Source organism: Mus musculus, chromosome 2 (assembly GCF_000001635.26).
Source record: "Mus musculus strain C57BL/6J chromosome 2, GRCm38.p6 C57BL/6J".
Lineage (NCBI taxonomy): Eukaryota > Metazoa > Chordata > Mammalia > Rodentia > Muridae > Mus > Mus musculus.
The window spans coordinates 164,075,703-164,101,671 of NC_000068.7; the positions used below are offsets into that span (position 1 = coordinate 164,075,703).

The window sequence follows — 25,969 nt, forward strand, 5'->3', positions numbered from 1 at the left end:
GGGTGTTAACATCTGGTGATCTAGTCTTAAAATCCTTGCGCTTAGCTTTTTTACTCTGATGTCTCTCTGGAAGTTACCTGTTACATTGGGTCTTTCTTTGTATATACGCATCTTAGCAGATTGTTCCTGTATGTACGGAATCAGTAACCACTAGGCCAGTTATTCTTCCATTCCTTTCCCCCAAAACCTTCATTTAACTAATAGTTTTGTTCTCTCTCTCTCTCTCTCTCTCTCTCTCTCTCTCTCTCTCTCTCTCTCTCCTCCAGAGACAGGGTTTCTCTGTATAGCCCTGGCTGTCCTGGAACTCACTCTATAGACCAGGCTGGCTTCGAACTCAGAAATCCACCTGTCTCTGCCTCCCAAGTGCTGGGATCAAAGGCGTGCGCCACCACTGCCAGACCACCATTTGGATTGTAAGAACTGTAGTAAAGCGCGAGAGAAGAGTGTGGCAGGGCCGAGTCCTTGGAGGATTGGTGCTGCCTTATTCGTTGTAACTAGTGGACTGCTGCATTTTACTATCAGAATTAAGTGGTTCAGATTGCTATAACAAGCACCACACCTGGATGGTTTAAGCAACAGAAATTAATTTTTTATGTAGTTGCCATTCTGGAGGCTGGAAGTTTGGAATCAGATGTCTTTGGCTTACAAATGACCACCTTTCCTCCCACCTCTTCGTGTGGTCTTCATTCTCCTCTGGCTGTGCCCTTATCTCTTCCGCTTTCAAAGTTTCTGATCTCCAGATGCAATCTCATATTCTGAGGTTCTCTGAGTTAGAATCTTAATAGTCACATGAAGAAGGCACAGTTAATTTAGTTACCCTTTTTGTTTATTTCAAGACAGGGTCTTGCACAGTGTCTCAGGCTGTCCTCAAACGCTCTACAACTCTACAGCATCTGGCTGCCTGTCTCAGCCCCCTGAGTTCTCATATTACAGGCAGCAGGTGCTGGTCTTGACAACTTTGCTATTAAAATGTTTCAGTTATCTTTGTTTGTTTGGTGTTTTGGTTTTTCTGGTTTTTCAAGACAGGGTTTCTCTGTGTAGCCCTGGCTGTCCTGGAGCTCACTTTGTAGACCAGGCTGGCCTTGAACTCAGAAATCCACCTGTCTCTGCCTCCCGAGTGCTGGGATTAAAGGCATGCGCCACCACGCCCAGCTTCAGTTATCTTTTATAGTCATTGTAATCTGTAAAATTCTGTTAGAGAGATAAATATGCATAAATGCATTGAGCCTTTGAGAGTTCTGACATGGGATAGTTGATTGAGAATTAATCATCTGAGAGATCATTTCCTAACACCTTGTGTTTGGAAAAATACAGATGTCTTCTTGAGAGGTTCAGGTGGTGTGCGTCCCAGCAGTCTAGGTGCAGGAAATGCTTTCTGCAGTCATGAGCTTGACATCTGTGTGTGACTCAGTGGCTAATGATGGATCGGTGTCTTGCAAGAGTTAGTGATTTTAAACTGTAAGTTGCTGTTGGCTAATGGTGTGGTGGAAGGCTTAGGATGCATTCCTGGGATGCTGGCCATTCCTGGGATGTCGCTGACATAGAAGAAGAACGTCACCAATATTTGGTGTGTGTAATTGCATTGGTCAGGCATATTCATTATGAGCAAGTGAAAACTGGCATAGGACGTCACCACTGTGCGAACCTCGTCACCACAGCTCACTAAAGGCAAGACTATTTGGGTTCTACAGTCCTCGTCCTTAAGGGCTCAGTCACTTAGCAAATGTCCCATAGAAATTTATTTTTTGATAACCTACTAGTTAGCATCTCAGAAGAGATTTTATTTTCATGAGCCAGGTGGTGTATGCTTTTAATCCCAGCATTCTTCTGGAAGGCAGAAGCAGATGAAACTCTGAGCTTGAAGCCAACCTGCCTATAGAGCCGAGTTCCAGGACAGCCAGTGCTACAGAGAGAAACCCTGTCTCAAAAAAGAAAGAATGAAATTCTATTTGGATAACAGGGAGGATAACACAGGGATTGCTATTCAAGGTTATGTGATTGCCGCCCTTACATTGGTTTATCTGTTTAGCAAATATTTTTCTGACCATCTCCTGTTTATTTGGCATGGCTTCTTTAAGTTTGAAGTGTTTTAAAAACTCTAGGTGCAAAACAAAACTCTCATGAAGGCTGTTTAAAGTTTGTCTGAGCGTTATCGAGTCTTGCAACTGTCTCTTAGGGCCCTGGCAGTTTCCTTTGTTATTCTGTGGTCTCTGAAATAGCGACTTTTGCTTTTGTTAAAACTATGAGAGTCAACACTTGAAAGGGAATCAGATCTTCCTTTATATAAGCTGTTTATAAGAGTTTATTCTCCACGAATGAGGCATTGTGCATTGTTTATACAGCTATGATTGGGGCTTTTACCAAAAACTCCCAGCATATGAGCTGTTGGTTTTAAGAGTTCGAGTTGGTAGAAATATCACTCCTGAAGCTTAAGAGGAGTTTCACTTCAGCCCTTTGTTTTGAAGCTGGGAGTTTTTATGAAGTCACTCGGATTTTGAATCTCCAAATGTCAGGGTGTTGGTGATCTTCAAGTCCAGGCTTTACGCTCTGTAGTTCTCCATTTCTTTGTAGAATTGTGCAGGCTCGCCCCTACAGGGTCAGGGAGTGTTAGTTATATTTCATGTGGTCAGCCTTTTATTTTATTTTTAACTTTATATCCTTCTGATTTTTCTATTTTTGTTTAAAGTAATTTCTTTTAAGAATTGGTATTGTTCAGATAGTTCAAGTCTTTTTTTTTTTTTTTTTTTGGCACAAGAAATTTATAGTGTGACTGCTTCCATATTTTACCATTTCCTGAGCTGTCCTTTTCTTTGTTGTCCTTTGTAGTTTGAGGAAACCATTGTATAGAAGACACACGTGTACACACACACACACACACACACACACACAGCAAACTCTTTGCTAATATGTTTTATTAGAGGTCTCAGAGTTTTAAATCTGAATGTTGCTTTATAGCCTATCCAGTTTATTATGAGTGTCTACCATTGTTGTAGAGTTTGAGTAGTAGCCCATTTGATTTTTGGCCCTTGTGGAAGGTCTGTGGCTGATAGTGGTGGGGAGGGTCTTAGTGAGATTGTTGAAAGCCTCTGCTGTCAAGTTAGTTTGTACTTTTGCTTCTGTATAAATGTCTGCTTTCTACTTCCTGTTTTTGTGTTACCTATAGAACTTAATTGGGTAGACAAGATGGCCAAAACTTTCCCACTAGAGGGAAAAGGTCAGCTAGTCCAGTTTAGGCTTGAATAAACAGTGTTACTTTCACACCAAGAGATAACTGTGCCATTCAAACCCATAGAATTTATGCAGTGTGCTATATAGCATTTCAGTCACATGATATCTTATTTTCCATAAATTTTCCAACCATACAGAACTTGGCCTTCTCAAGGCAGTCTGTATCACTCTAGGGCAGCTCATCTTATTAGAAAATTCATATAGATGTTGAACTGAAATTTGATTTTTTTTTAATGTTCTGGTCCAGACTGTGCTCATTGTACAAAACTATCCCTCCCACAGAGCAGTCTGTTAATGTCCTTTAAAGGAGCCAGGAATGGTGGTGTACACCTATAATCCTAGCACATGAGAGGCTGAGGCAGGGGGATTGTGAGTTTGATGCTAATCTGAGTTATAACCTGAGCCTGACTTAAAAAACAAAAACAAAACAAAAAACCCCTTAGCTTGCCTTAACTATTAGTTATTAGTAGAGAAATTAGACTTCATAGAGCAATTCCTAGAACAGTAATTGTAAAATACAGTGTTCTTTATTTTTTATTTGCAAGTAAGACACATTTTGTGTTCATCTCTCTCAATCTACAGGCAGCTGAAAAAGTTGGATGAAGATAGTTTAACCAAGCAGCCCGAGGAAGTGTTTGATGTCTTAGAGAAGCTTGGAGAGGGGTGAGTATAGATAAACTACATCTGACCTGTGCGCCCCGCCCCAGCAGCTGAAGGATGTGAACTTCTCATGGTGTGACACTCAAGCCTGCGCAAAAGAAAGAGCATCCTGTGTCAGCGTGGCTCTAGGTTCTGGGGGAAGTGCATCTGCTACTTGCAGTGCCTTTGCAGTTTTCACTCTTATCACTAAACAGACTTGGTGAACTCCAGGCTTGTTAACACCACGTCACCTGTTGTTTTCTCTTACAGAATCTGTGATGCATATGGTTTTTATATCATCAACAGGAAACACTGATTAAATTATAATTCAGCTAGATTTTAGGAAACCAGCCAGAATGGAGACATACACCTTTAATTTTAGCATTTAGGAGGTAGAAGCAGGCAGATCTTTGAGTTTGAGGCAGGTCTGTTAGCAGGTTCCAGGCCAGCTACACAGTGAGAACCTGACTCTCAAACAAAACATAACAAAACAAAACAAAACAAACAACAAAAAAAGTTAGACTGTGTCAGTTTTGTATGCTGTTCTGGAAGTCAACATTTCTGGTGTGGCTTTGTGAAAAAGAGCAAATGAATGAAGAACTGTTTGCATCTTCTTGAGATCCAGCATCCCAGCTGGGAACCAGTGGGCTTCTTAACGTACCGATCGATGTCTGGTGGAGGTTCTGAAATGTGCCAAAGTGACACTCAGTAATAGATGATGGGCTGTGACCGACTTTCACTGACACAGTAGGACATTATGTCAGCGTTTATTACGCTTCTACATATCATTGCAATTTAATTCTGTGGATTCAATCCTTCTGTAATGATCAGTGCATTAAAACGCCAGGGATACCTTAAGTGTGTAACTTTTGAATGCGTAATAAGTTCATATGATTCAGAGATGGTTGATGCGGTATGTGAAATCTGTCTGTCCAGAGTAATGACTTTGACTTAGACTAATGACTGACTTGACCATATGCTTTTTTCCCTTTCTCAGTGGTGCTGGGGATTGAACTCAGGGCCATGCGCAGGCGAGGCAAGTGCTCTGCCGGAGCAAAGCCTCCCCTTGCCTGACTGTTTTGAGAGCTTAGCATTAGTCATGTTTAACACAGATCTGTGGTAGTAACAAGTGCAGTTCTGGATTACATGGAATAGATCTTCATGGATTTCCTCCTTGTTAAACACGCGAGTCTTCGACTTTCTGTTAGTTGGAAAAGTACTCTTTGGGATCCATCGGCAAGTCGAGCAGGGGAAGGAAGGAAGAGAACATGAGTGGTGGTGCCCTTGACAAGCCCGTGATGACTGTCAGCCGACGGCTTCAGTAAAGGTATGAGGTGGTGGAAGAAGTCACTCTGTATTTCTTGCCTGCTATCTGTAGCATTGGCTTGCCATTCCGGGTACTCTCCTGAAGGCAGTTAGTCCATGCGCCTTCACTGAACAGGGTTCACGAGTTATTTTTGGAATAGGATATAAACTTGTAGACATAATTGTATGTGTAACTAATTGGGTTTTTTCATTTTTAATAAAAGCATGTTAGAGTAATGAAGTCACGCAGACCCGGGTTAAAAGTCTTGGTGTCCTGTTGATTAGTCATAGCAGATGAACTTCTATATCTTGGAGCCTCATAACCTTTATCTATAAAGTGGGGATAATAACAGTGTCTATTATATGGTGTCATGGAAGAACTTTATGAAATAATAGAGAAGTACTGGGTGCGGTGCTTGTCACGCACTGAGTGCTTAGTAAGTTACAACTGTTGTTTCTGAGTGTATTAGCTGAAGCATTTTTCAAAGCTATCTTAGCTCTTTAAGTACCATTAGGTATTCTTAGCAGGAGTATTGCTCGGGGTGCTTAATTTGGGAAATATCATAGTTACAGACAGAAAATGTCAGAAACACCATGGTAGGAAGAACAACAAGCTAACTAACTGATTTTTTTTTAAATTGTGTTTAGATATGGATGTCTTCAGCAAAGAACTTGGGAATTTCCCTCTGAAGATCCTTTCTCGTGCTATCATCTCGTTGAACTTTTAACTGGCACCATTAAACACTTGGATTTTTGTCATCCTGGTGTAATGAACCTGAGCAGGTCTCACAGAGCCAGCATGATCCTGAGGGAGGATCTTACCTGCGCTTCTCCGCTAACGCAGATGGTCCTGCAGGGAAGGCCTGCGGTTTCCACTGACTTGTGGCTTGTTCTCAAAGTGAGCGTGTGCTGAAGAACCACATTGAGTTCTGGAGCTGTGGTCATGCTCTTTTGAAGAAATCCTGTGTCTCTGGGGCAGGGCAGAGTCACAGCTTGAGCTGAGCTGAGCTGAGCTGAGCTGAGCTGAGTGGCTGGAGGCTTTAGAACGGAGCCGCGTCTCCTTGCGATTCTGTCAAGTTTTACACTGTGGCTCCTTTAAGATTTTCCTTTTTCTTTCTTCAGTCTTAGAGCCACATGTATGTTAGGCATGTGCTCTGTCACTGAGCTACATAGGAATATAGCCTTTGTTACGTTTTTATTATCAGATAGTAACAAATTGTTCCCATAGTCTCATGGCTAATGAGTGTTAAAGCATGGAATACTTCGGAGAGCTTATCTGTGAGGAATGAGAGCAGACTTCCAGAAGCAGAAGGCGTGGGAAAACCGCAGTACAAGTGTGCTGAGGGAAAGAGTTCTGTACCCAGCAAAACTCACTCCAGCCTGAGCCGACATGAAGAGATCCTTGCACAGATGCTCAGTTTAGTATTTCAAAGAGGCCTGTGGATGTCAGTAACAGCACCTGCTAACAGTGGCTAACTACGGAGGCACGCACTGACAGGCTAATATATCTTCCCCAAGTGGACAGTTGACTTGACAACGGTTGGTCTGGGCAGTTCCTACGGTCACAAGGTGGTTATGTTAGTTTCAAGTGTCACTCCCTTTGACAGGATCCAAGCAGGGCGGAAAGTGACAAGTGAAAATGGACAGCCTTGTTTGCTTGTCTTACCCAGGAAAAAAGTCTCGAGAATTCTAGCCATACGCTGGCCAGATCTAGTTAGATTCATGCTGCTGGTTCATTCACCAGGAAGAGAAATGGCACAGCCTATCTAGATTTGTCCTAATTGAGGGTTATTTTAGCAAGGAGGAGAGGGCACTGGTTGGGTCTTCCCTGCTTGCTCAACAGTTGTTTTCTGTGATAAAACAGTGTTTGAAGCTCCTTGGAGCGACTTTATTCCTCTTCAAGTGTAAGGAATTCAGATAGATTCTTTCATGTGCTCTGCATTCATAGATATTTCTTTTCTTTTCTTTTCTTTTTTTTTTTTGGTTTTTCGAGACAGGGTTTCTCTGTGTAGCCCTGGCTGTCCTGGAACTCACTCTGTAGACCAGGCTGGCCTTGATCTTACAGAGATCTGCCAGCCTCAGTCTCCTGCGTGTTGGGATTAAAGGTGCCTGCCACCACCGCCCAGCATGTTTGGGAAATTTAAAAGATGATTTTTTCATATCACTGAATGCTGCCCGGGGTATTAATGAAAAAATGTCCATAAGGTTCTAGCGTGTTTCGAGTGAGCACCGTAGCTGTCTGGTTAGGGGGTTTGCATTTTGTTGTTGTCATCTTGTGAAGAAGACAGTTGAGGCACAAGGAGCCAACTTAGGTTATAATAATGTGTATCAGCAGTGGATTGCAGTCTGCCATCTTCTGATTCTAAACCTCTTGTTCTTGTAGCACTTAGACTGAATGAACATAGAACCTTGCTTTTGATAAGCTTTTTGGGGAAGATGAAACACGAGGCAAAAAGATTTGAATGTGCACTGTTCATCTGATTCTGGCACGAAAGAGACTTAGGTTTTCATGAGATTCCATGTTGTATGCCTTGCCGCACATGAGAGGACTAAAGACAGAGAGACTGGTAATAGAGTGGCCATAGAAAACACACATGTGTATTGTGTTGCTGTGAAGGGAAAACGAGCATCGCATTCAGACTGCATGGTTCAGATCATGGCAGCACTTCCACGAGCGTGGGTAATTCATGCGATTGTGCCACACCTGGCCTTGCCTCTCGGTGTCTTATGAATGATCTCCTTCCCCCAAACGCAGGTCTTATGGCAGCGTGTACAAGGCTATTCATAAAGAGACTGGCCAGATTGTTGCAATCAAGCAAGTGCCCGTGGAATCGGACCTGCAGGAGATAATCAAGGAAATCTCCATCATGCAGCAGTGTGACAGGTAAAGCCTCGGGTCCTCTGACAGACAGAGCTCGGCCAGCCTGGCGCCTACAGACTGGAGGGCGGGGCTGGGAACCGCAGGGCATGTTCTTTCTGAAAAATAGGAGAAAGCATGTATGCTTTTGTAGCTAGTTCAGTTTCCATTTTTGTATATTTCCTTCATCAGTCAGACCTTTTAGAGGTCTCTCTTACTTCCTATTGCACATGTAGCTGAGATAATTCAAATACTTTTTAGCTCCAGAAACCATAGCATAGCAGGTTGGTGTATAAAAAAGAGAATATTTGCTTAGGTACCGTTTCTTTTTTGCCGTTAAGAATGATTCGGGTCAAGAGTCCTTAAGTGTTTTATTTTTGAGGAACTAAGATTTGTCAAGCTCTAAGCAGGAAGTTGGCCCCAAAGTCAACCACAGAAGAGCACGTGATCTGCCCTGAAGTTCCATGACAACTTGCTGGTTGACGGAGCAGGCCTGGGCTCTGCTCTGTTAGATGTACAAGTACAGTGACGGACTGTGCCAGGTCCTGGGGTTTGGGGTGTGGGCGAGGGGCCGGGGGGGGGGGGGGGGGAGCATGGTCAGTCGCTCCGAGGCCAGTCTGGGCAGATGAGTCTGTTACCTCCTGTCCTCGTGTTCCTCAGGCTTCAGCGGTAGACTGGGCAGTGCATCTTGTTACTTTGCAGCGACCTCAGAGCTCCCTGACTTTGAAGTGCAGCTGCTGCTCATCTGCCTCTGCTTTATTTACTTATTTCTCTCTTTGTGGTTACTGTCTGTATGGTGCCTTGTACCGCACAAACTCCTCCACCCCGCCCCACAGCTGGATCGGTGGAATTAAGTTAGCAGGTTTTCTTCTTAGCCACATGATGTACTTACTCGAACTCTCTTTAGTTGGTGAATGGGAACTGTATCTAGACAGAGTATGGAAATGCTTCTAACTAAAGATTTGACTTTTAAAGATTTATATATTTTTACTTTTTATGTGTATGCCTGCATGTATGTATGAGGCCCACGTGTGGGCCTGAAGCCTGTGGAGGCTAGGAGATGGATGGTATCCAATCCTCTGGAATTGAGTTACGGACAGTTGTGAGCTGCCATGTGGGTGCTGGGAGCTGGGTCCTCTGCAAGAGCATCATGTGCTAAGAAATGATGTGTGAAGGTCTCTGTGTCAAACTGAATTAAAAAAAGACAGGGCAGAGTCATTGTGTCCTGGGAGTTTTGTCTGTTTGTTTGTTTCTTTGTTTTATTTATTTAGTTATTTTGTTTTTCGAGACAGGGTTTCTCTGTATAGTCTTGGCTGTCCTGGAACTCACTTTGTAGACCAGGCTGGCCTCAAACTCAGAAATCCGCCTGTCTCTGCCTCCCAAGTGCTGGGATTAAAGGCGTGCGCCACCACCGCCCGGCTCTTTGTTTTATTTTTCTGTCACTGTCTTTTGAGTAAAGGGAGGGTTTAGGGGACCTTTGTCTGGCTTACTAGAAAAAGTGGCCGGAGGAAGAGTGTCAGTAGGTTTCCTCTGTTCTCTGGGAGTTGACAGCCCAGGCATGAGCAGTGCAGGAAATGCTAGCCGGGGCAGTACAAGGCTGCACAGATCTTATCCCAACACTAAAGTCCGTGCCTACAGAGGAGAGGGAGCAGAGCACCCGGATTGGGAACCGCAGGCTCACTTACCTGTGCTTTCACGAAATCTCATTTTATGTGCCCTGTCTTCTTTGCCACTGGCACATGTCCCAAGGATGAAGGGGCGTTTGCAATCAAAAGTCAAGGAAGCCAGGATAGTTTTAGCTTCTTTTGTTGCTCTGCAACCCAGCTTTCAACAGTAGTCCAGCTGTTAATGGCACAGGTGTGGAGACAGCGTTCATTTTCCTGAGATGCTTGGCTTCTCACATATTTCTTACTTGGTGTCTCTCAGCAAATTTAAGACCAGGGGTCCAGATTTGATGCTAAGTAGTCTTCTTTCTTTATACTATACAGTGATGATCTTGTTACTCCCAATTATATCATGGCTTTGGAAAAAAAGAGAAAGAAGAAAGATTACTTTACGTCACTGTTACGGATCCCTTGGTGTATCTGTCCCTGTCTCACTGGGCGTTTGACTGTGTTTGCTTTGCTGGTTTATAGCTTAGCTTCCCCTTTCTTACGCTGTTTGTTGTTTTGTTTTTTTTTTTAATTTAAATTTCATGTCTGTGTATCACTTGCATGCCTGGTGCTAGAAGACAAAAGAGGACATTAGGTCCCTGGAACTAGCATTACAGACAGTTATGAGCCACCATGTGGGGTTGGGAACCAAACCCATGTCCTCTAGAAGATCAGCAAGTGCCCTTAACAGCTGATCCATGTCTCTACTCCCAGGATATATTACACTATGTATTAACCATTCCTCTAACATGTTCTGTGGACTTGTATTTAGTATGTGGTAGGCTGTTATTTATTTCTTAGGTTCCCTCATGTTGGCTGCTCACCTCATGTCTCCTTTATCAGGTCTGTGTTCATAGCTAATTTTTTGAGAATCTGTGATTCTTTTCTAAAGAAAAGTTATACACTTAGAAATACTGTTCCCTTGGTTTGAATCTGCATATTACTCTTAGGGAAAGCTATCGCTTGTCTTCTCCTCGAGAGATTGCTTTTGTTAGTCCTAACTAGAAATAATTCGTTTTTATGAAATGAGAAGTTACTTTCCATGCATTGAACAGAATGAATTAAAATGTTTGACGAACATTCCACTGAATTGTATTGTGTCTCTTTCCAGCCCTCACGTAGTCAAGTATTATGGCAGCTACTTTAAGAACACAGACCTGTGGATTGTTATGGAGTACTGTGGGGCTGGTTCTGTATCTGATATCATTCGGCTACGGAACAAGACGGTAAGCTTACCTCCTAGGACGGGGCTGAGGGAGAGCGGTTTCTCCCGCTTCTTCTGGCCTTTTGTGCGTGTGTAGAAACACACGGAGAAATGACTGTCATTTTCCCTTTTCCTTGGGTCTCTGCTCTCTTATACTCACCTCCCCCAACCTCAAACGAGGAGAATCTCAGTGTGGTCTCTTACCTTTGATCCCTCTGGCTCAGCCCGAGTGCTAGGTCCCGGGGTCAGCCACCTTGCTCGATTCCCTTCTAACCACGGCAGCTCGATACTGACTTGTTCCAGTGGGTTTTGCTTATTTCTTATTAGGCGAAACAGCTGTCAAACCATGGTTTAGGGATGAGTTTTCATTCTTTTATAAGGATTTCATGGGGAAGAGTAAGTAACCAGGAGCTGACAGTGTAGCCCAGGCTGGCCGTGGACTCACACTCCTCCTGTGTCATTCTCCCTACCATGCCTGGCTGCTCTAGAGTGACTTTTAAAAATACTTGATCTTTTAAAGGTTATATGATGGCAATTTCTGAATCTAATGATAGCTTAATACTAGCTTATTAGTCTACATGACTTATTTTGCTGTGTGTTACATAAAAACCATTTAGTGTGACCACTGCCAGCCACAGATGACTAGAAGTATTGTTTCAATTTGAAGAAATATGACCACAGAAAGACATAAAAAGTTGGCCGGGCAGTGGTGGCGCATGCCTTTAATCCCAGCACTTGGGAGGCAGAGGCAGGTGGGTTTCTGAGTTTGAAGTCAGCCTGGTCTATAGAGTGAGTTCCAGGACAACCAGGTCTACACAGAGAAACTCTGTCTCGAAAAACAAACAAACAAACAGACATAAAAGTTTAATATTTCTCATGATAGAACCAATCTTCAAAAAAAGAGAAAAAAGATAACAGTAGACTGATGGTACTGTTGTGCTAAGTGACATTGCCCAGGCTGAAACCACAGACACTGCTTGCTCTCTTGGCCTGGGTGTGTTCTGATGTGGATCTCAGCCTCTCATGTTTTATAAGCGTTGTCTATGTGGGGGTGGGGAGGGTAGATGCCAGGAAACTAGAATGGGGCCCACATGAGGCAGTGAAATTTTGACTTTAAGCAGAAAATTGCCTTACAATTAAATCTAAGTAGATGGTAGCTATATTTAACCCTGAAGTCATGATGGGTTGGGGATCTGACCACCTGTGAGACATCTGAAGTTCCCGTTCTGTTCCTTTGGGAGTCACTGTTGAGGTTCGCTTGCAGAACATTTCCCCTGCTGATCGTTAATGCTGAGATAACGTGCTGGTCTTTCCACTGCTTCCTCCAAGTTTCATATTTGTCCTTGTTTTGATGATTTCTCTCCTTACTAGTCCTCATTCAGCAATTTCAAGTCTTAGAATAAAAGTGAAAGAAAGTAGTGCCCCAAGTGCAGGCTGCTCCCTCTGATCCTGGGTCCCTGTGTGCACAGCTTACTCCCCACAGGCTGCTCCCTCTGATCCTGGGTCCCTGTGTGCACAGCTCACTCCCAAATGTGACTTGGTTGTCACACGGGAACTGTGTGAGGGTTTGATGGGATCTGTTTAGGACTTGAGTCTGCTCAGAGATCTGTGCCAGCCTCTAGCCTCTAGCACTGAGATTCTAGAGCAATTTCATTTACCACGGCTACAAGAGTAAACAATAAAAGCCAGGATTTTTTTTTTTTTTTTTAAAGATCTATTTTATTTACATGAGTACACTGTAGCTGTCTTCGGACATACCAGAAGAGGGCATCAGATCCCATTACAGATGGTTGTGAGCCACCATTTGTTTGCTGGGAATTGAACCCAGGACCTCTGGAAGAACAGCCCATGCTCTTAACTGCTGAGCCATCTCTCCAGCCCAAAAGCCAGTTTTTAATGGAGCATGTATCTGTAACAAGGAAGACTGCATTGTATGTTAGATTATAACAGAGAATGACCTAGGCATGGAGAAGGAAAGGATTCTGCTGTTTTGATAAGTGACATTTGGGCGAACTGAGGAAGGCCTGCAGTACAGATAGATGTAGGGAGGGAGAGCCTCAGGTAGATAGACCAGGCAGGTGAGAAGAGCCAGGGGACCAGAGCTCAGGGCTCGGAGTTCACAGGGAACAGGGAACGGGAAGGACAGAGCAAGGTTGAAGCAGCTGTGTGTCACGGAGTTTGGATGTAGCTTTTCTCTTTTCTCCTATTTGATGTTAACAGGCTTGAGACATCTTACTGTTTTTTGTTTTTCAGTTAACAGAAGATGAAATAGCTACAATATTACAATCAACTCTTAAGGGACTAGAATACCTTCATTTTATGAGAAAAATACACCGAGATATCAAGGCGGGAAATATTTTGCTAAACACAGAAGGCCATGCAAAGCTTGCAGACTTTGGAGTCGCAGGTCAACTTACAGTAAGTGGAAGTGGTGACTGGTACCAGTACTGTAGGCTGTGTCTTGAGAAGCCAATTCCAATAAGTGACTTTATGTGTGTGTGTGTGTGTGCGTGTGTGTGCGTGTGTGTGCGCATGCATGCATGCCTGTTGACTCACGTGCACATTTGTGTGCTGTGGAAGCCAGAGTTTATGTTGATTGTGGTAGTTGATCTCCACCTTCCTTTCTGAGACACTGTCCTTCACTGACTGGTCATTGATTCAGATAGGCTGACTGGCTGGTGAGCTCCAGGAGTCCGTCTGTGTCTGCCCACCAGTTAGGGGTTACGGGAGCATGCTATCGCATCCTGCGTTGTGTGGAGCTGGAGAACTGTACTCAGCTTTTCAGGGATACATGGCAAATGCCTTACTGACCGAGACATCACTCCAACCACTACTTTCTCACTTTTTAAAAATATAATACTTGCTTTAATTGTGTCAGTAGAAATGTGTAGGATTTACGAGTACATTATCTAAGAGCTAATAGGAGTCTTTGATCTTTTCTGAAATCCGGGTTCCATGTTTCAGTCCTCCTATAGAAATGAAAATACCATAAGAAATGAACCTTAGTTTAAATCTGATACATCAGGTACATAAAAGCTTCATTAAGCCAGACTGCTTTCCTCCAGCAAGGCAGGGACTCCTCCTATCTGCTTCCAAGCAGCTCAGCTGCTGCGCTAGAAGCCTCCTGCCTGCTTCAGTGTTGGCTCTTGATTTTCCTCCTGTTCGCCAGTGCTTGCCAGTGAGAAAGAAAACTGTTCAAAACGGAGGTGGAGGGTGGGGGTGGCATGGGAAGTGGATGGGTAGGGGGTTGGGAATTGGGGGTGGGGTGGTGAATGTGAAAGTCTATGTAGGAAAATGGAAACAGTTCTACAATTAAGCCAACCAGTTTCCCGGGCAGTACAGGGAAAACTGGGTCTCACCCTCCCCACGCCCCTTTTCTCCCCAGCTACAGATCTTTTGTTTTATTTTGTTTGGAGACAAGGTTTCACTCTAGCCCTGGCTGGTCTAGAACTCTGAATGTAGACCACCAGGCTGGCCTTGATAGAAATCTGCCTCCCAAGTGCTGGGACTAAAGGCCGGTGCCACCATGCCTATGACTTTTTAACTTGAGGCAACGTTCAGTTTCTTGTTTCTTTGGCCGCTTATACTTCTGGTGCTTTATGTAACTAAGAAACTATGACATGGTGCGAGATCTTTTATGTGTTTAGTGGTCTCAGATCCAACATTTGCTTTGAGATCTGAGTTCATTTTCATGCCCTGAGGTCGGTACCCCAGAAGAGGGCATCAGATCCCATTACAGATGGTTGTGAGCCACCATGTGGGTGCTGGGAATTGAACTCAGGACCTTTGGAAGAGCAGGGACATATGTCATCATCGTGCTGCTGCCCCACTGTTACCTTTTACGCTGGTTGGATGCGAGCCCTTTCACTTTGTTCCCATCCTTCAAGCTTGGTGTGGCTCTTGGGGATCCTGCGTTTCCCCTGAGGTTTGGATTACTGGGTTAGTTTTGCAAAGAGATGGTTGGCATTTTGGTAGACACTGCATTGAGTCGTGGGTCAGCCTTGAAGTATCACCATGTTAGGATTCAGCCCTGTAAGCAGTGGGCCCAAGACGATTTTTCATTTACTTAGATCTTTTATTTTTCACCGATGTTATATTGGTTGCACAATCCATATTTTGCATTAGTGTGGTTAGTTTATTCTTTAGTGGTTCCTTTTTGGTACTGTTTTAAGTAGAACACAGGTTTCACATTGTTCATTGTTAGTGTGCCGGAGTATGGTTGAGTTGCATGTACTGTGTCCTACAGTGTCACTGAGCTTGTTGTTTATTGCTAGTTTTCATTTTTAAAAAGTGCATGTGTGTGGGCTGGAGAGATGGCTCAGCAGTTAAGAGCACTGACTACTCTTCCAGAGGTCCTAAGTTCAAATCCCAGCAACCACATGGTGGCTCACAACTACCTGTAATGAGATCTGATGCCCTCTTCTGGTGTGTCTGAAGACAGCTACAGTATAATAATATAATAAATTTGTAAAAAAAACTTGATAAAAAGTGTGTGAGAGTATGTGTGTGTGTGGGGGGGGGGTTGTAGTGTGGATGTCTATGCTGTGGTGAGGTATGCATGTGGGGTTCCACCGTGTTTGATGTTTGAGAGAGGGTATTTTGTTTTTCATGGTGCAGATTCCACAAGTTCTCCTGTAGTCACCTCCCATCTCCTAGGAGGAATGTAGGATTTCAGATGGGCTTTTTTTGTTGTTGTTAAAATATTTGTTTATTTATTTATTATATGTAAGTACACTGTAGCTGTCTTCAGACACTCCAGAAGAGAGCATCAGATTCGTTACGGATGGTTGTGAGCCACCATGTGGTTGCTGGGATTTGAACTCAGGACCTTTGGAAGAGCAGTCGATGCTCTTAACCACTGTGCCATATCACCAACCCTGCAGATGGGCTTTCAAGCCTGTCTTTCACTGAGTTAGATGCCAGCATTCTAGATGTCAGATCCATGTGGGGTTGGAATTACAGATACCTGATGTGGACACCTGATGGGGATGTTGGGAACCAAATGCAGGTGCTGTGACAGAGTAAGAAGTGCTGTGTGTCACTGAGCACTCCTCTAGCCGTCCTTACTGTATAGACATTTCTTTATTTTTGGGAGAGGATTTTGCAGTATAGCTTTAGCTGGCTTGGAACTCCTAGTCCCCTTGCTTCAGCCTCCTGAAGGCTGGGATACGAGGCCTTTGCCAAGATGCCTGCTTTCTAAACCCTTCTGTAGAGTCTTTGAAGCCAGCATTGCTGTTCTGATGTCCACTTGTAGCATCTGATCATGCCAGCCGCCTCTAAGCCGTTTGGAAGGCTTTGGGTTGCAGTTAGGTTGTTCCTTAGTTTTCCCAGTGACTGCCTCAGGACTCATTCCACTGTTCAGCTGCCATCTGCTTCCCAGCTTACAGAATTTTCTGGCTCTGCTTTGCATTTTTAGATGGTTTGGGCAAGAAGTGACAATAAGATGTGTTTGTCCAGTCTGTCATCTTTTAGCAGAAATCTGCAATTAGTTTCTTTTTCTGTTTTGGAGACGGTCTTCTGTAGCCCAGGCTGGTGTTAGACTCCATCCCTCTGCCTCAGCCCCCTGGGTTAGCAGCACACGGCTATCTGTGAGACTCAGTGTGTGATGCAGCTTGGGTTTCATGTGTGAGTGTGCTGTTGCACACTGGGTGCTCACTGACCTTGCTGTTTAAGTTCCTACAGCCACAGTGTGGTGGGGATGTGTGGTAAGCGTCAGGAGCTGGAGTTTTTAGTGCGTATTTGATTTTTGTCCTTAGGATAATTGGCCCCCCCCCCAAAAAAAAAAACAAAACAAAAAACCCTTTAACTTTCAAAAGACAAGTTCTTACTGTGTAGCCCTCTCTGGCCTCTGTAAACCAGGCTGACCTCAAACTCAGAGGCCCTGCTTCTGCCTCCCGGGTGCAGAGTGTGTGCCTCATCACTCTGGGTTCCTTCCCTCCCTTTTAGGCACAGCCTCATCCTGTAGCCAAGGCTGGCCTGGAATTCCCTGTGTAGCTTGGTCTTGAAGCCTCCGTCTGTCAGGGCTGCTTAGAGTACAAGAGTGAACTAAGGACCGGCTGGGCAGGCTTAGATTCATATTCTATCCCCATCTCAGATTCATGTTTATTCATTCATTCTGTCTGTCTGTCTGTCTGTCTGTCTGTCTGTCTCTCTCTCTCTCTCTCTCACATACATACACACACACACACACACCCCTCTCAAATTTGTATTTTAAAGTTTTATTTTTGTGTGTTGGGTGCAGTGCCTTTGGAAAGCCAGAAGAGGGTGTTGGATCTTTTGGAGCTGGAGTTATAGGTGGTTGGGAGCCACATGGTTGTTGGGAGCCAAATTCAGGTCCTCCAGAAGACTAGGGAGTGTTCCTAACCACTGAGCTGGCCGGCCTGCTTGTCCTTTAGTTTCTAAAGTTTTTTTTTTTTTTAAGGAAAATCAATATCTGTCTCCATCTCTCTCTGGATTTTTATCTTTGGTGTTCTGTTCCAGCACCATATACCAGTTCATCTATACTTCAGTATTCTTCTGGGCTTTGTTTTCTATATTTGAGAGTTACCTTATTTGAACTTATTTTGGTAAAAGTATTAGATAGAATTTTTTTTAAAGATTTGTTTATTATTATACATAAGTACACTGTAGCTGTCTTTAGAAACACCAGAAGTGGGCGTCAGATCTCATTACAGATGGTTGTGAGCCACCATGTGGTTCGGGGATTTGAACTCAGGACCTTCGGAAGAGCAGTCAGTGCTCTTACCCACTGAGCCATCTCACCAGCCCTAGATGGAATTTAAGTTTAGAGTTTCATACATGACTACCTAGGTTTTAGTTTGTTTCTGTTCCTCTTCCTCCTCTTCCTCCTCCTCTTTTTCTTCCTCTTCCTCCTCTTCCTCCTCCTCTTCCTCCTCCACTGAGATAGGGTATCATTACATAGTACTGGCTGGTCTAGAACTTTGATATAGACCAGGTGGCCTTGAACTCAGAGAGATCTGCCTGCCTCTAGCTCCAAATGCTGGGGTTAAAGGTTTGTGCCACCACCCTTGGCCAGTGCTTTGTAGTTTGGGGATATTCTGTCCTTCTCACACTGGTTTGAAAGCATGTTAAATTGTCTGTGTGGCATAGAGAGCTGACGGGCTTTTGATTGTGTGCGTATATAGTTATATGAGCCAGTTTTTGGGTTTAACGCTTTCTGTTGCTCTGTTGTACTTAATAACTCTGTAACTAATTGGAGTTTAGGATACACAGGTTACATAATTCTCAAAACACTTTCCTTTATGTAGCTATCCACTTCTGGTTTAAATAATCTAGTAAAAATAACTCTGGGTATCACCATTTGAAAACATGCTGGCAAGTTTGAGGTTTCTGCTAAGGAAATGATTAAGCCCAAGTTGTTTCCTTTGTTGTTGTTGTTTTAAATTTGGTGGACAGTGTGAGGTTAGCTTAGAAGTGCCATCTGTCATTGCTCCTAACTGACATAACCTAAGTCACAGGCACTTCAGGAGTATGGGAATAGGGATGGGAGACTTGTCTGTATCTTTGCTGGGTTTGGAAGTCCTCTCCCTAACTGTGCATCAGTTGTAGCAAGATTCTGGGAAAGCGTTTACCTGCTTATTAGTGTAGTAAGTGCCATATACCCTTCTTCAAACCACAGGGGAACCTTGGGACCATTTTTTATATCTCAGCTTTAAGACGATTTTTCTAATTGCACATATAAACCAAGGGAGTGTTACCGAGTGTAAGAAGGAAAACATCTGAGTAGCTCTGCCCTCTAGCTGTGACCGTTCCTAACAGTGCTTATCACTCCAGGCTGCTCTTGTGCGGCCCTGGCGTTTCTGTTGACTGGGTGTTGCATTCTCTTGACTGTTGTTTTGTTTTCACAGAAATAAAGCTGTATTCTTCAATATTTTGTAAACTATTTCTTTTGGTGTTGCAATAGCTTACACGTTTTCCATACCTGTTTTCATTTGAAATAGAGGTTTGCTATTTAGTTCTGTCTATCCTCAAAATTAAGAGCCTTTTGCTGTGTCTCTCGTGTGTGGGCTGTAGGTGAATGTTCACTCTGCCTGCCTCTTGAGAGAATTTTTAACATGGTATTTCAGTATATACGTATGTATTGTAATATTTATTTTTCTTTTTGAGCAGGGTCTTACTAGGTATTCCTGGCTGGCCTGGAACTTGCTATGTAGATCAGAATGGCCTAGAAAGCATGCACAAAGATCTGTTTGCCTCTGCCGCCTTGGATGCTGAGATTAAAGGCTGGTCTTACTTATTTATGATTTTGAGACTAGGTTTCATTCTAGGTTCCCTGCCATTCTGGAACTCACTGTGCAGTCCAGGCTGGCCTTGAATTCTCTGAGATCTTCTTACCTCAGCTCCCTGAGGACTCAGATTACAAGTGTTAGGCACCTGTGTGGTGATTTCTTAAAAAATTATTTTTATTATTGTTATGTAACTCAGGTTAGGTGCTTAATTATTGAGACAGAGTACCGCAGCATTGTCTTGATCTTGAGCTATGTTGTTCAGGTGGCCTTTGGAGTAGCTGAGGTAGAGGTGTCCCTGGCTTGGTAGTCACTTGAACATTCTACTTTTGTGTGTATGGTTTAGGGTACTCACATGTAAGGTAAATGTCTAGAAAGATACTTGGTTAGAGAGATATAGATATTTTAAAAAAGTTTACTAAATATTGCCAGTTGGTGAGGTTGTACTTTCTCATACTCCAGTGATCAGATGTTTCATGTATGTTTTTTATTAGTACTAGTTTAAATTTAAAAAATTTTAATAACTGTATTTTAATAATTGAAAATCTTTATGGTTCTTGGCCATTTGACTTTCTTTTTTTTTTTTTTTTTTTTTTAAGATTTGTTTATTTATTTATTTATTTTATATGTATGAGTACACGGTAACTGTCTTCAGACACACCAGAAGAGGGCATCAGATTCCATTATAGATGGTTGTGAGCCATCATGTGGTTGCTGGGAATTGAACTCAGGACCTCTGGAAGAGCAGTCAGTGCTCTCAACCGCTGAGCCATCTCTCCAGCCCGCCATTTGACTTTCTTTAGTGACTCATCTGATTATGCCTCGAGTATTGTTTCTAGATAAAGGCACTGTTTTTTTTAAATGTTTTTATTTATTCCTTGAGAATTTTATACAGTATATTCTAATCATATTTTTCCCCTTTCCAGGTTCTCCCACAGCTCCCACCCACCCACCCACTACATGGGGTTTGTTGTTGTTGTTAGTTATTTAATTTTTTTGGTTTTGCTTTTGTTTCTGTTAAGAACCAGGGAGTCCAGCTTGCATTGGCCAGCTCCTCCAGAGCCTGAGGCCCACCCTGGAGTCGGGATGTTGTTCTCAGTGACACTGTTGAAGGAAACAGACTTTCCTTCTCCCAGCAGCCATCAATTGCAAATGGCTTCTTGGCTGGGGGTGGGACATTGTCCCAACTTTCTGCATGTTGTCCAGTTGTGGTGGGTCTCTGTTACTTGCAGAAACTTCTCTGGTAATGGTTGATCTACGGGTGTAGCAATGTGTCATGAGGAGTTTTATTTATTTATTTTAAAGATTTATTTATTATTTATTTTATGTATGTGAGTACACTGAAGCTGTACAGATGGTTGTGAGCCATCATGTGGTTGTTGGAAATTGAATTTTAGGACCTCGCTCCCTCCGGTCAGCCCTGCTCACTCTGGCCCAAAAATTTATTTATTATTATCCATAAGTACACTGTAGCTGTCTTAGAGACGCAACAGAAGAGAGCATCAGATCTCATTATGGATGGTTGTGAGCCACCATGTGGTTGCTGGGAATAGAACACTGGACCTTCGGGAGAGCAGTCAGTGCTCTTACCCGCTGAGCCATCTCGCCAGCCCGAGGAGTTGTTTTATTGCTGTGTCATTTAGCAGAATAAAAGAAGCAAGTGTCCCTTAGGGCTGATGACCTAGTTAGTCTCAGATCCTTGGACTCATTGACAGCATAAGTAATGGGCTCCATCCTATGGAGGGAGCCTTAATGAAATCTAAGCAAAAATTAACCGGTTAGTCTCAAACATCCGCGCCACCTTTTACCACTTGGTGTGAACACAGCAGTTTTTAATTGTTCAAACTGTTCCCTTTTCTCAGTAGTTTTCATGCTTTGTGTTGGTCTCTCCCCTTTCCCTTTTAGGATACCATGGCAAAGAGGAATACAGTAATAGGGACCCCGTTTTGGATGGCTCCTGAAGTTATTCAGGAAATTGGGTACAACTGTGTGGCAGACATCTGGTCTCTGGGAATAACTGCCATAGAAATGGCTGAAGGAAAGCCCCCATATGCTGATATCCATCCAATGAGGGTAAGGATGCAGAGAGCCCGTGGGGGGTTAGCTGCTGGTTAGCAGTAGAAAGTGGTGTGGCAGCTTCCTTGGTTACATTCTAAACAAGAAATGAAGTAATTTTCTATAATGATAAATACTGTAGGTGTTATTCTTCCCCTGGCATTAGATGTCGTAAAAAAATAATTGAGGGCTGGTGAGATGGCTCAGTGGGTAAGAGCACCCGACTGCTCTTCCAAAGGTCCGGAGTTCAAATCCCAGCAACCACATGGTGGCTCACAACCATCTGTAACAAGATCTGACTCCCTCTTCTGGAGTGTCTGAAGACAGCTACAGTGTACTTACATATAATAAATAAATAAATCTTTAAAAAAAAAAAATAATTGAATATGGTCCTTTCTTCATTCTAGAGTGTCTGCTTGACCGTCTCCCTGAAGGATATAGGCTGTAAAATACAGAAATGTATAGGCTGACTTACAAATTATATACAATATGTATATATATCTTTTAAAAGTTAAGGAACCACATTTTTAGCTTTGTAAATATATGGGCTTTCTACTTAGTCATTTTCTGTGATTTCCATTGGGTCACCAGTGTCAGACAGTGTTTTCTTCAGGTTGTTTTTGCACTTACATCACTAACCACCATTTTGGTTCATATATTATCTTTTTCATGCTTTTTTTGGTTTGTGAATCCTCAGACTCAGAGGCAAAGGCTAGTCTATAGAACGAGTTCCAGGGTAGATAAGATTACACAGAGAAACCCTGTCTTAGACTCCCCCTCCCCCACCCAAAAAGAATTTAAAGTATTTAATGTGAAACAGTTTCGTTTTTCATAAAATGGGATTTACATCATTTAAAATCCAGCAATTAAGAGTTTTTTAAAGAAAGATTTATTATTTTAAATGTGTGCTACCTTGGAGGCCAGAAGAGGGTGTCAGATCTCCTGAAGCTGGAGTTACAAGCGGTGTAAACTGCCCGACAGGAATGCTGGGAACCAAACTCAGGTCCTCTGCAAGACCACTGTGTGATAGTAACTGTGAGCACTCTCCAGCCCTAATACGGGATAACCTTGATCTTTGAGAAGGAGAATTTAAATGTGCTTGATTTTATAGCAGCCTATAGTAGCTAGATAATTTTGTTTTTTTTCAGAGAGATAATTAAGCATATGGAAAAAAGCTTAGTAGCAGAGCTCCTGCTTGGCATCCACAGGCCCAGTGTTTTAATCCTTAGTACCACAGTCTCTTCAGCCTACACACATACACACACACACACACACACACACACACGCGAAAGGATTCTCTTTTTTTTGACACTGTATGGTTTAGAATACCTGCATGTGAGCAAGGGGAAGGGGAACAGTTGTTAGACCTCTGATCAGTTGTGAGGTCGCTGAACAGGTGTTTGTTAGGCCTCTGGTTGCTGTACTCCATGTAGACATGCTTTGTGTTTAGATATATAAAATCATTTTACCAAGCAAATGTAGGTGTTTGTATTGAAGTGTCTGTCATCTTTCTTTTACCTGATCTTTTTCTTTTTTTTTTTTTAAACTAGGCAATATTCATGATTCCTACAAACCCTCCTCCCACATTCCGTAAGCCAGAGCTGTGGTCAGACAACTTCATGGATTTTGTGAAGCAGTGTCTGGTAAAAAGCCCGGAGCAGAGAGCCACAGCCACTCAGCTCCTACAGGTACACACCGCCGCGTCTCCACGCCGCTCACACACTGCTGAGTCGCTTGCTTGGAAGTAGTAATGAGGAGTAAGACATTCTGCGCTGTCTGTGAGAGAGGTTTAAAGCTGGTGAGATGGAAGGCCATAGACAATACTTAACTTGCAAAACAGAGCAGTGATGGAAGGAAGTGCGTCACCCGTGAGTTTGGACTGAAGAGCAGTAAGAAGCTCAGAAACACTTCTGTCACCAGGCAGAGGAGTGGGTGGGAGTAGCTCCAGACTAGATTCAAGCGGTGTGTGCTTGTCTGGTAAGCCTGGGAAGAAGTGGTCTTAGTGCCAGTGCAGAGCACAAGGCCATGAGCTACTCTTGCTAACGGCCTTGCTCGTCTAAGTGTATTACCGAATGCGGCTGGAGGAGAGGATGCCAGAGGCTTATGAAGGAGTCTTCTGCTCTGCAGCCTCTCATGTGCTGAGGCTCCCTTTCAGTCTGAGAGTGCTTCCAAAGGCTTGGCAAGCGGCACTTACCCAGGTGCTGATGGGGGCAGGGATGTACTGTCCCTGCAAGGAGGAAACATGGGTGCTCTCAGAATAAGTCTGGATATATAGGTAACTCCTGCAAAGATTCCTAGATGTAACTACCAGGGATTGTTGTTGCTCCACATAAGGTGAGTCGGGTAAAATGTCTTGGAGGGTAAAGGTGCCCGCCTCAGGCCTGCAACCTGAATTTAGACACTGGGACTGAGGTAGTGGAGATGGACTCTCTCAGTAAAATAAAGACAAAAGACCCTCTAGATGAGACAGAGAGAAATGGCACGGGTCCAAATGGTCATCTGTCTTCTTAGAGTCGTGAAGTAAGCGTGGCTTTGTGCCCCAGGTTTGAAGAGAAAAATTAGACCCACTGATTTATATGACAGATACTGCCAGGTTTTTATTACGTGCCATGTACTATTTTAAAGTAAATATTGTGGCCGGGCAGTGGTGGCAGTGGTGGCCTTTAATCCCAGCACTCAGGAGGCAGGTGGATCTCTACGTTCAGGACCAGCAGAGGGAGTTCCAGGACAGCCAGGGCTACACAGAGAAACCCTGTGCCCAGAAACCAAAGCAAACCGTGTCCATTGTTGTCCACTTTGTTATTTAAGCACCCGTTTGTTAAGAGTGCCAAAGGAGTGTCAATATTGCGAGACTTAATTAACGAAGCCATGGATGTGAAACTGAAGCGCCAGGAAGCCCAGCAGCGGGAAGTGGACCAGGACGACGAGGAGAACTCAGTGAGTGGCTGCTCTCTGCTGGGTCAGGGGTGTGTACTTCTTAGGTCTCGCTTGCCACAGAGGTCAGCTGAGTAGCTGGTGTAGTCAGCTCTTTGTTGAGTGCGGATGGATCTCATTCAGTGCTGCTGGGCTCCGCTGCCGGGGCTATGCTTGCTCTTTGCTCAGTGTTTCCTTAAAACACATTTTGTTATTTCCCCTGTATCATTTATCCAGATTATCTATTTATTTAAGAGACAGTGAGAGACAGAGACATCCCCTAGTTTTGAGACTTTGTTTATCCAAGCTCTTCTAAAATTCTCATAGTGTATTCTGGAGTCACCTGCACCGTTGAGATTCAAGGGTGCTTTTGGCCAGATCTGTGCTGGAAGTCAAGAGAGAAGGGAGGAGGAGGAGGCTCCATTAGATGAGATACGCAGGTGTCACATGGGTCACTTGGTGACCATCTCTGGTTAAACAGGTGCTTTTCAGCTTCTAAGGTGGGAACACAACGTACAGAGGTGTCAGATCCAGGTCTGTTTGCACCGAGAGTAACCGTGACTCAGGACGTTCAGTTAGCTCCAGTTTGAGATTCTGCTCCTTCGCAGGAGGAGGATGAAATGGATTCCGGCACGATGGTTCGAGCTGCCGGTGATGAGATGGGCACTGTCCGAGTAGCCAGCACGATGAGCGGAGGAGCCAATACTATGATTGAGCACGGTGACACGTTGCCGTCCCAGCTGGGCACCATGGTGATCAACACGGAGGACGAGGAAGAGGAAGGAACCATGAAAAGTGAGGCTCTGGGGAGACACTAACTGATCCAGTGTCAGGGTCTCGCAGCCCCTGCTGTCTGAGTTGTGGGTCTGCTGTTGTGTTGTCCTAGCTACGTCCCTTAGAGGGAGAGAGGCGCTCAGTAGGAGGGCTGTGAGGAGCAGGCGGCAGGGGAGGAAGAATGCTGGCAGTAGGCTGGGAGCTTCGTCTGAATGCTCTCATTGAGGGTTCTCCTGGAGCAGGCCATACGTACTCTCTGCTGTGATGCAGACTTTCAGTGTATTTTCACGCTAGTGTCTGTCTGGTTAGTCAAAGCTCACTGACAGCCAGTCAGGGATAATTGAGCAGATGCAAAAGTTCTGTTAAGTCTTCAGAAAATCTCTTCCTTTTCCTCTCCCTCTTTCCTTGTCTCCCCTCCCTGCCATGTTTCTCTGACCCCTCCTTTCCTTCCTCCCTTCACTCTCCCTTTCTTTCTTTGCTGGTTATTAAGTCCCTGAGCCTCACCAGTAAGCACTAGGTAAGCACTGCACCAGTGAGCCCCGCCCCCAACCGGTGCTCCTGCTGCTGGAGACTGATGCTTTTTATGTTGCCCAGCCTCACCTCTCACTTCTGGGCTCAAGCTGTTGCCTGTGGTCAGAGTCTAGGCCTGGTGTTTCCAGGTTTTGTCATTGTTTTGAGGAAAGAAAGTTATGTGCAGAGTAGCAAGACCATTTTATTTAGGCAACGCGCAGGTCAGAATACAATGCAAGAGAGCAGTAGGCCGCAGGGAGGTGCAGTCACTGCCCGAGGCTTCTTTTTGTGAGTCTAGTGGAGGGAGGGACTGGTTTCTTTTTTTGGGGGGGGGGTTTCGAGACAGGGTTTCTCTGTGTAGCCCTGGCTGTCCTAGAGCTCACTTTGTAGACCAGGCTGGCCTCGAACTCAGAAATCCGCCTGCCTCTGCCTCCCAAGTGCTGGGACTAAAGGTGTGCGCCACCACACCTGGCGAGAGACTGGTTTCTAAGAGAAGTAGTTGGGTGGTTCTCTCTGTTGCTTGATAGATTAGTTTATCTGATCACTTCCTCCTCTGTATGTGTCTCTTTCTCTAATGACACATCAG

The 25,969-nt window shown here is 44.0% G+C and overlaps 1 protein-coding gene across 4 annotated transcripts in view; it reads left to right on the forward strand.

Moving 5' to 3' along the window:
- Nucleotides 1-25,969, forward strand: part of Stk4 (serine/threonine kinase 4) — an 81,412-nt gene that overhangs the window by 1,590 nt on the left and 53,853 nt on the right. The window contains exons 2-10 of one of the 4 annotated variants that reach the window (XM_030251913.1): nucleotides 3,811-3,891; nucleotides 5,076-5,194; nucleotides 5,821-8,056; nucleotides 10,793-10,907; nucleotides 13,139-13,303; nucleotides 21,037-21,204; nucleotides 22,737-22,874; nucleotides 23,995-24,123; nucleotides 24,708-24,894. In XM_030251913.1, the coding sequence (XP_030107773.1) occupies nucleotides 8,040-8,056; nucleotides 10,793-10,907; nucleotides 13,139-13,303; nucleotides 21,037-21,204; nucleotides 22,737-22,874; nucleotides 23,995-24,123; nucleotides 24,708-24,894 (919 nt within the window). In that variant the 5' untranslated portion in view covers nucleotides 3,811-3,891; nucleotides 5,076-5,194; nucleotides 5,821-8,039. Of the gene's footprint in view, nucleotides 1-3,810; nucleotides 3,892-5,075; nucleotides 5,195-5,820; nucleotides 8,057-10,792; nucleotides 10,908-13,138; nucleotides 13,304-21,036; nucleotides 21,205-22,736; nucleotides 22,875-23,994; nucleotides 24,124-24,507; nucleotides 24,679-24,707; nucleotides 24,895-25,969 lie in introns of those variants that run through there. The other 3 variants (XM_006499964.4, NM_021420.4, XM_006499963.4) reach the window with 3 other exon arrangements.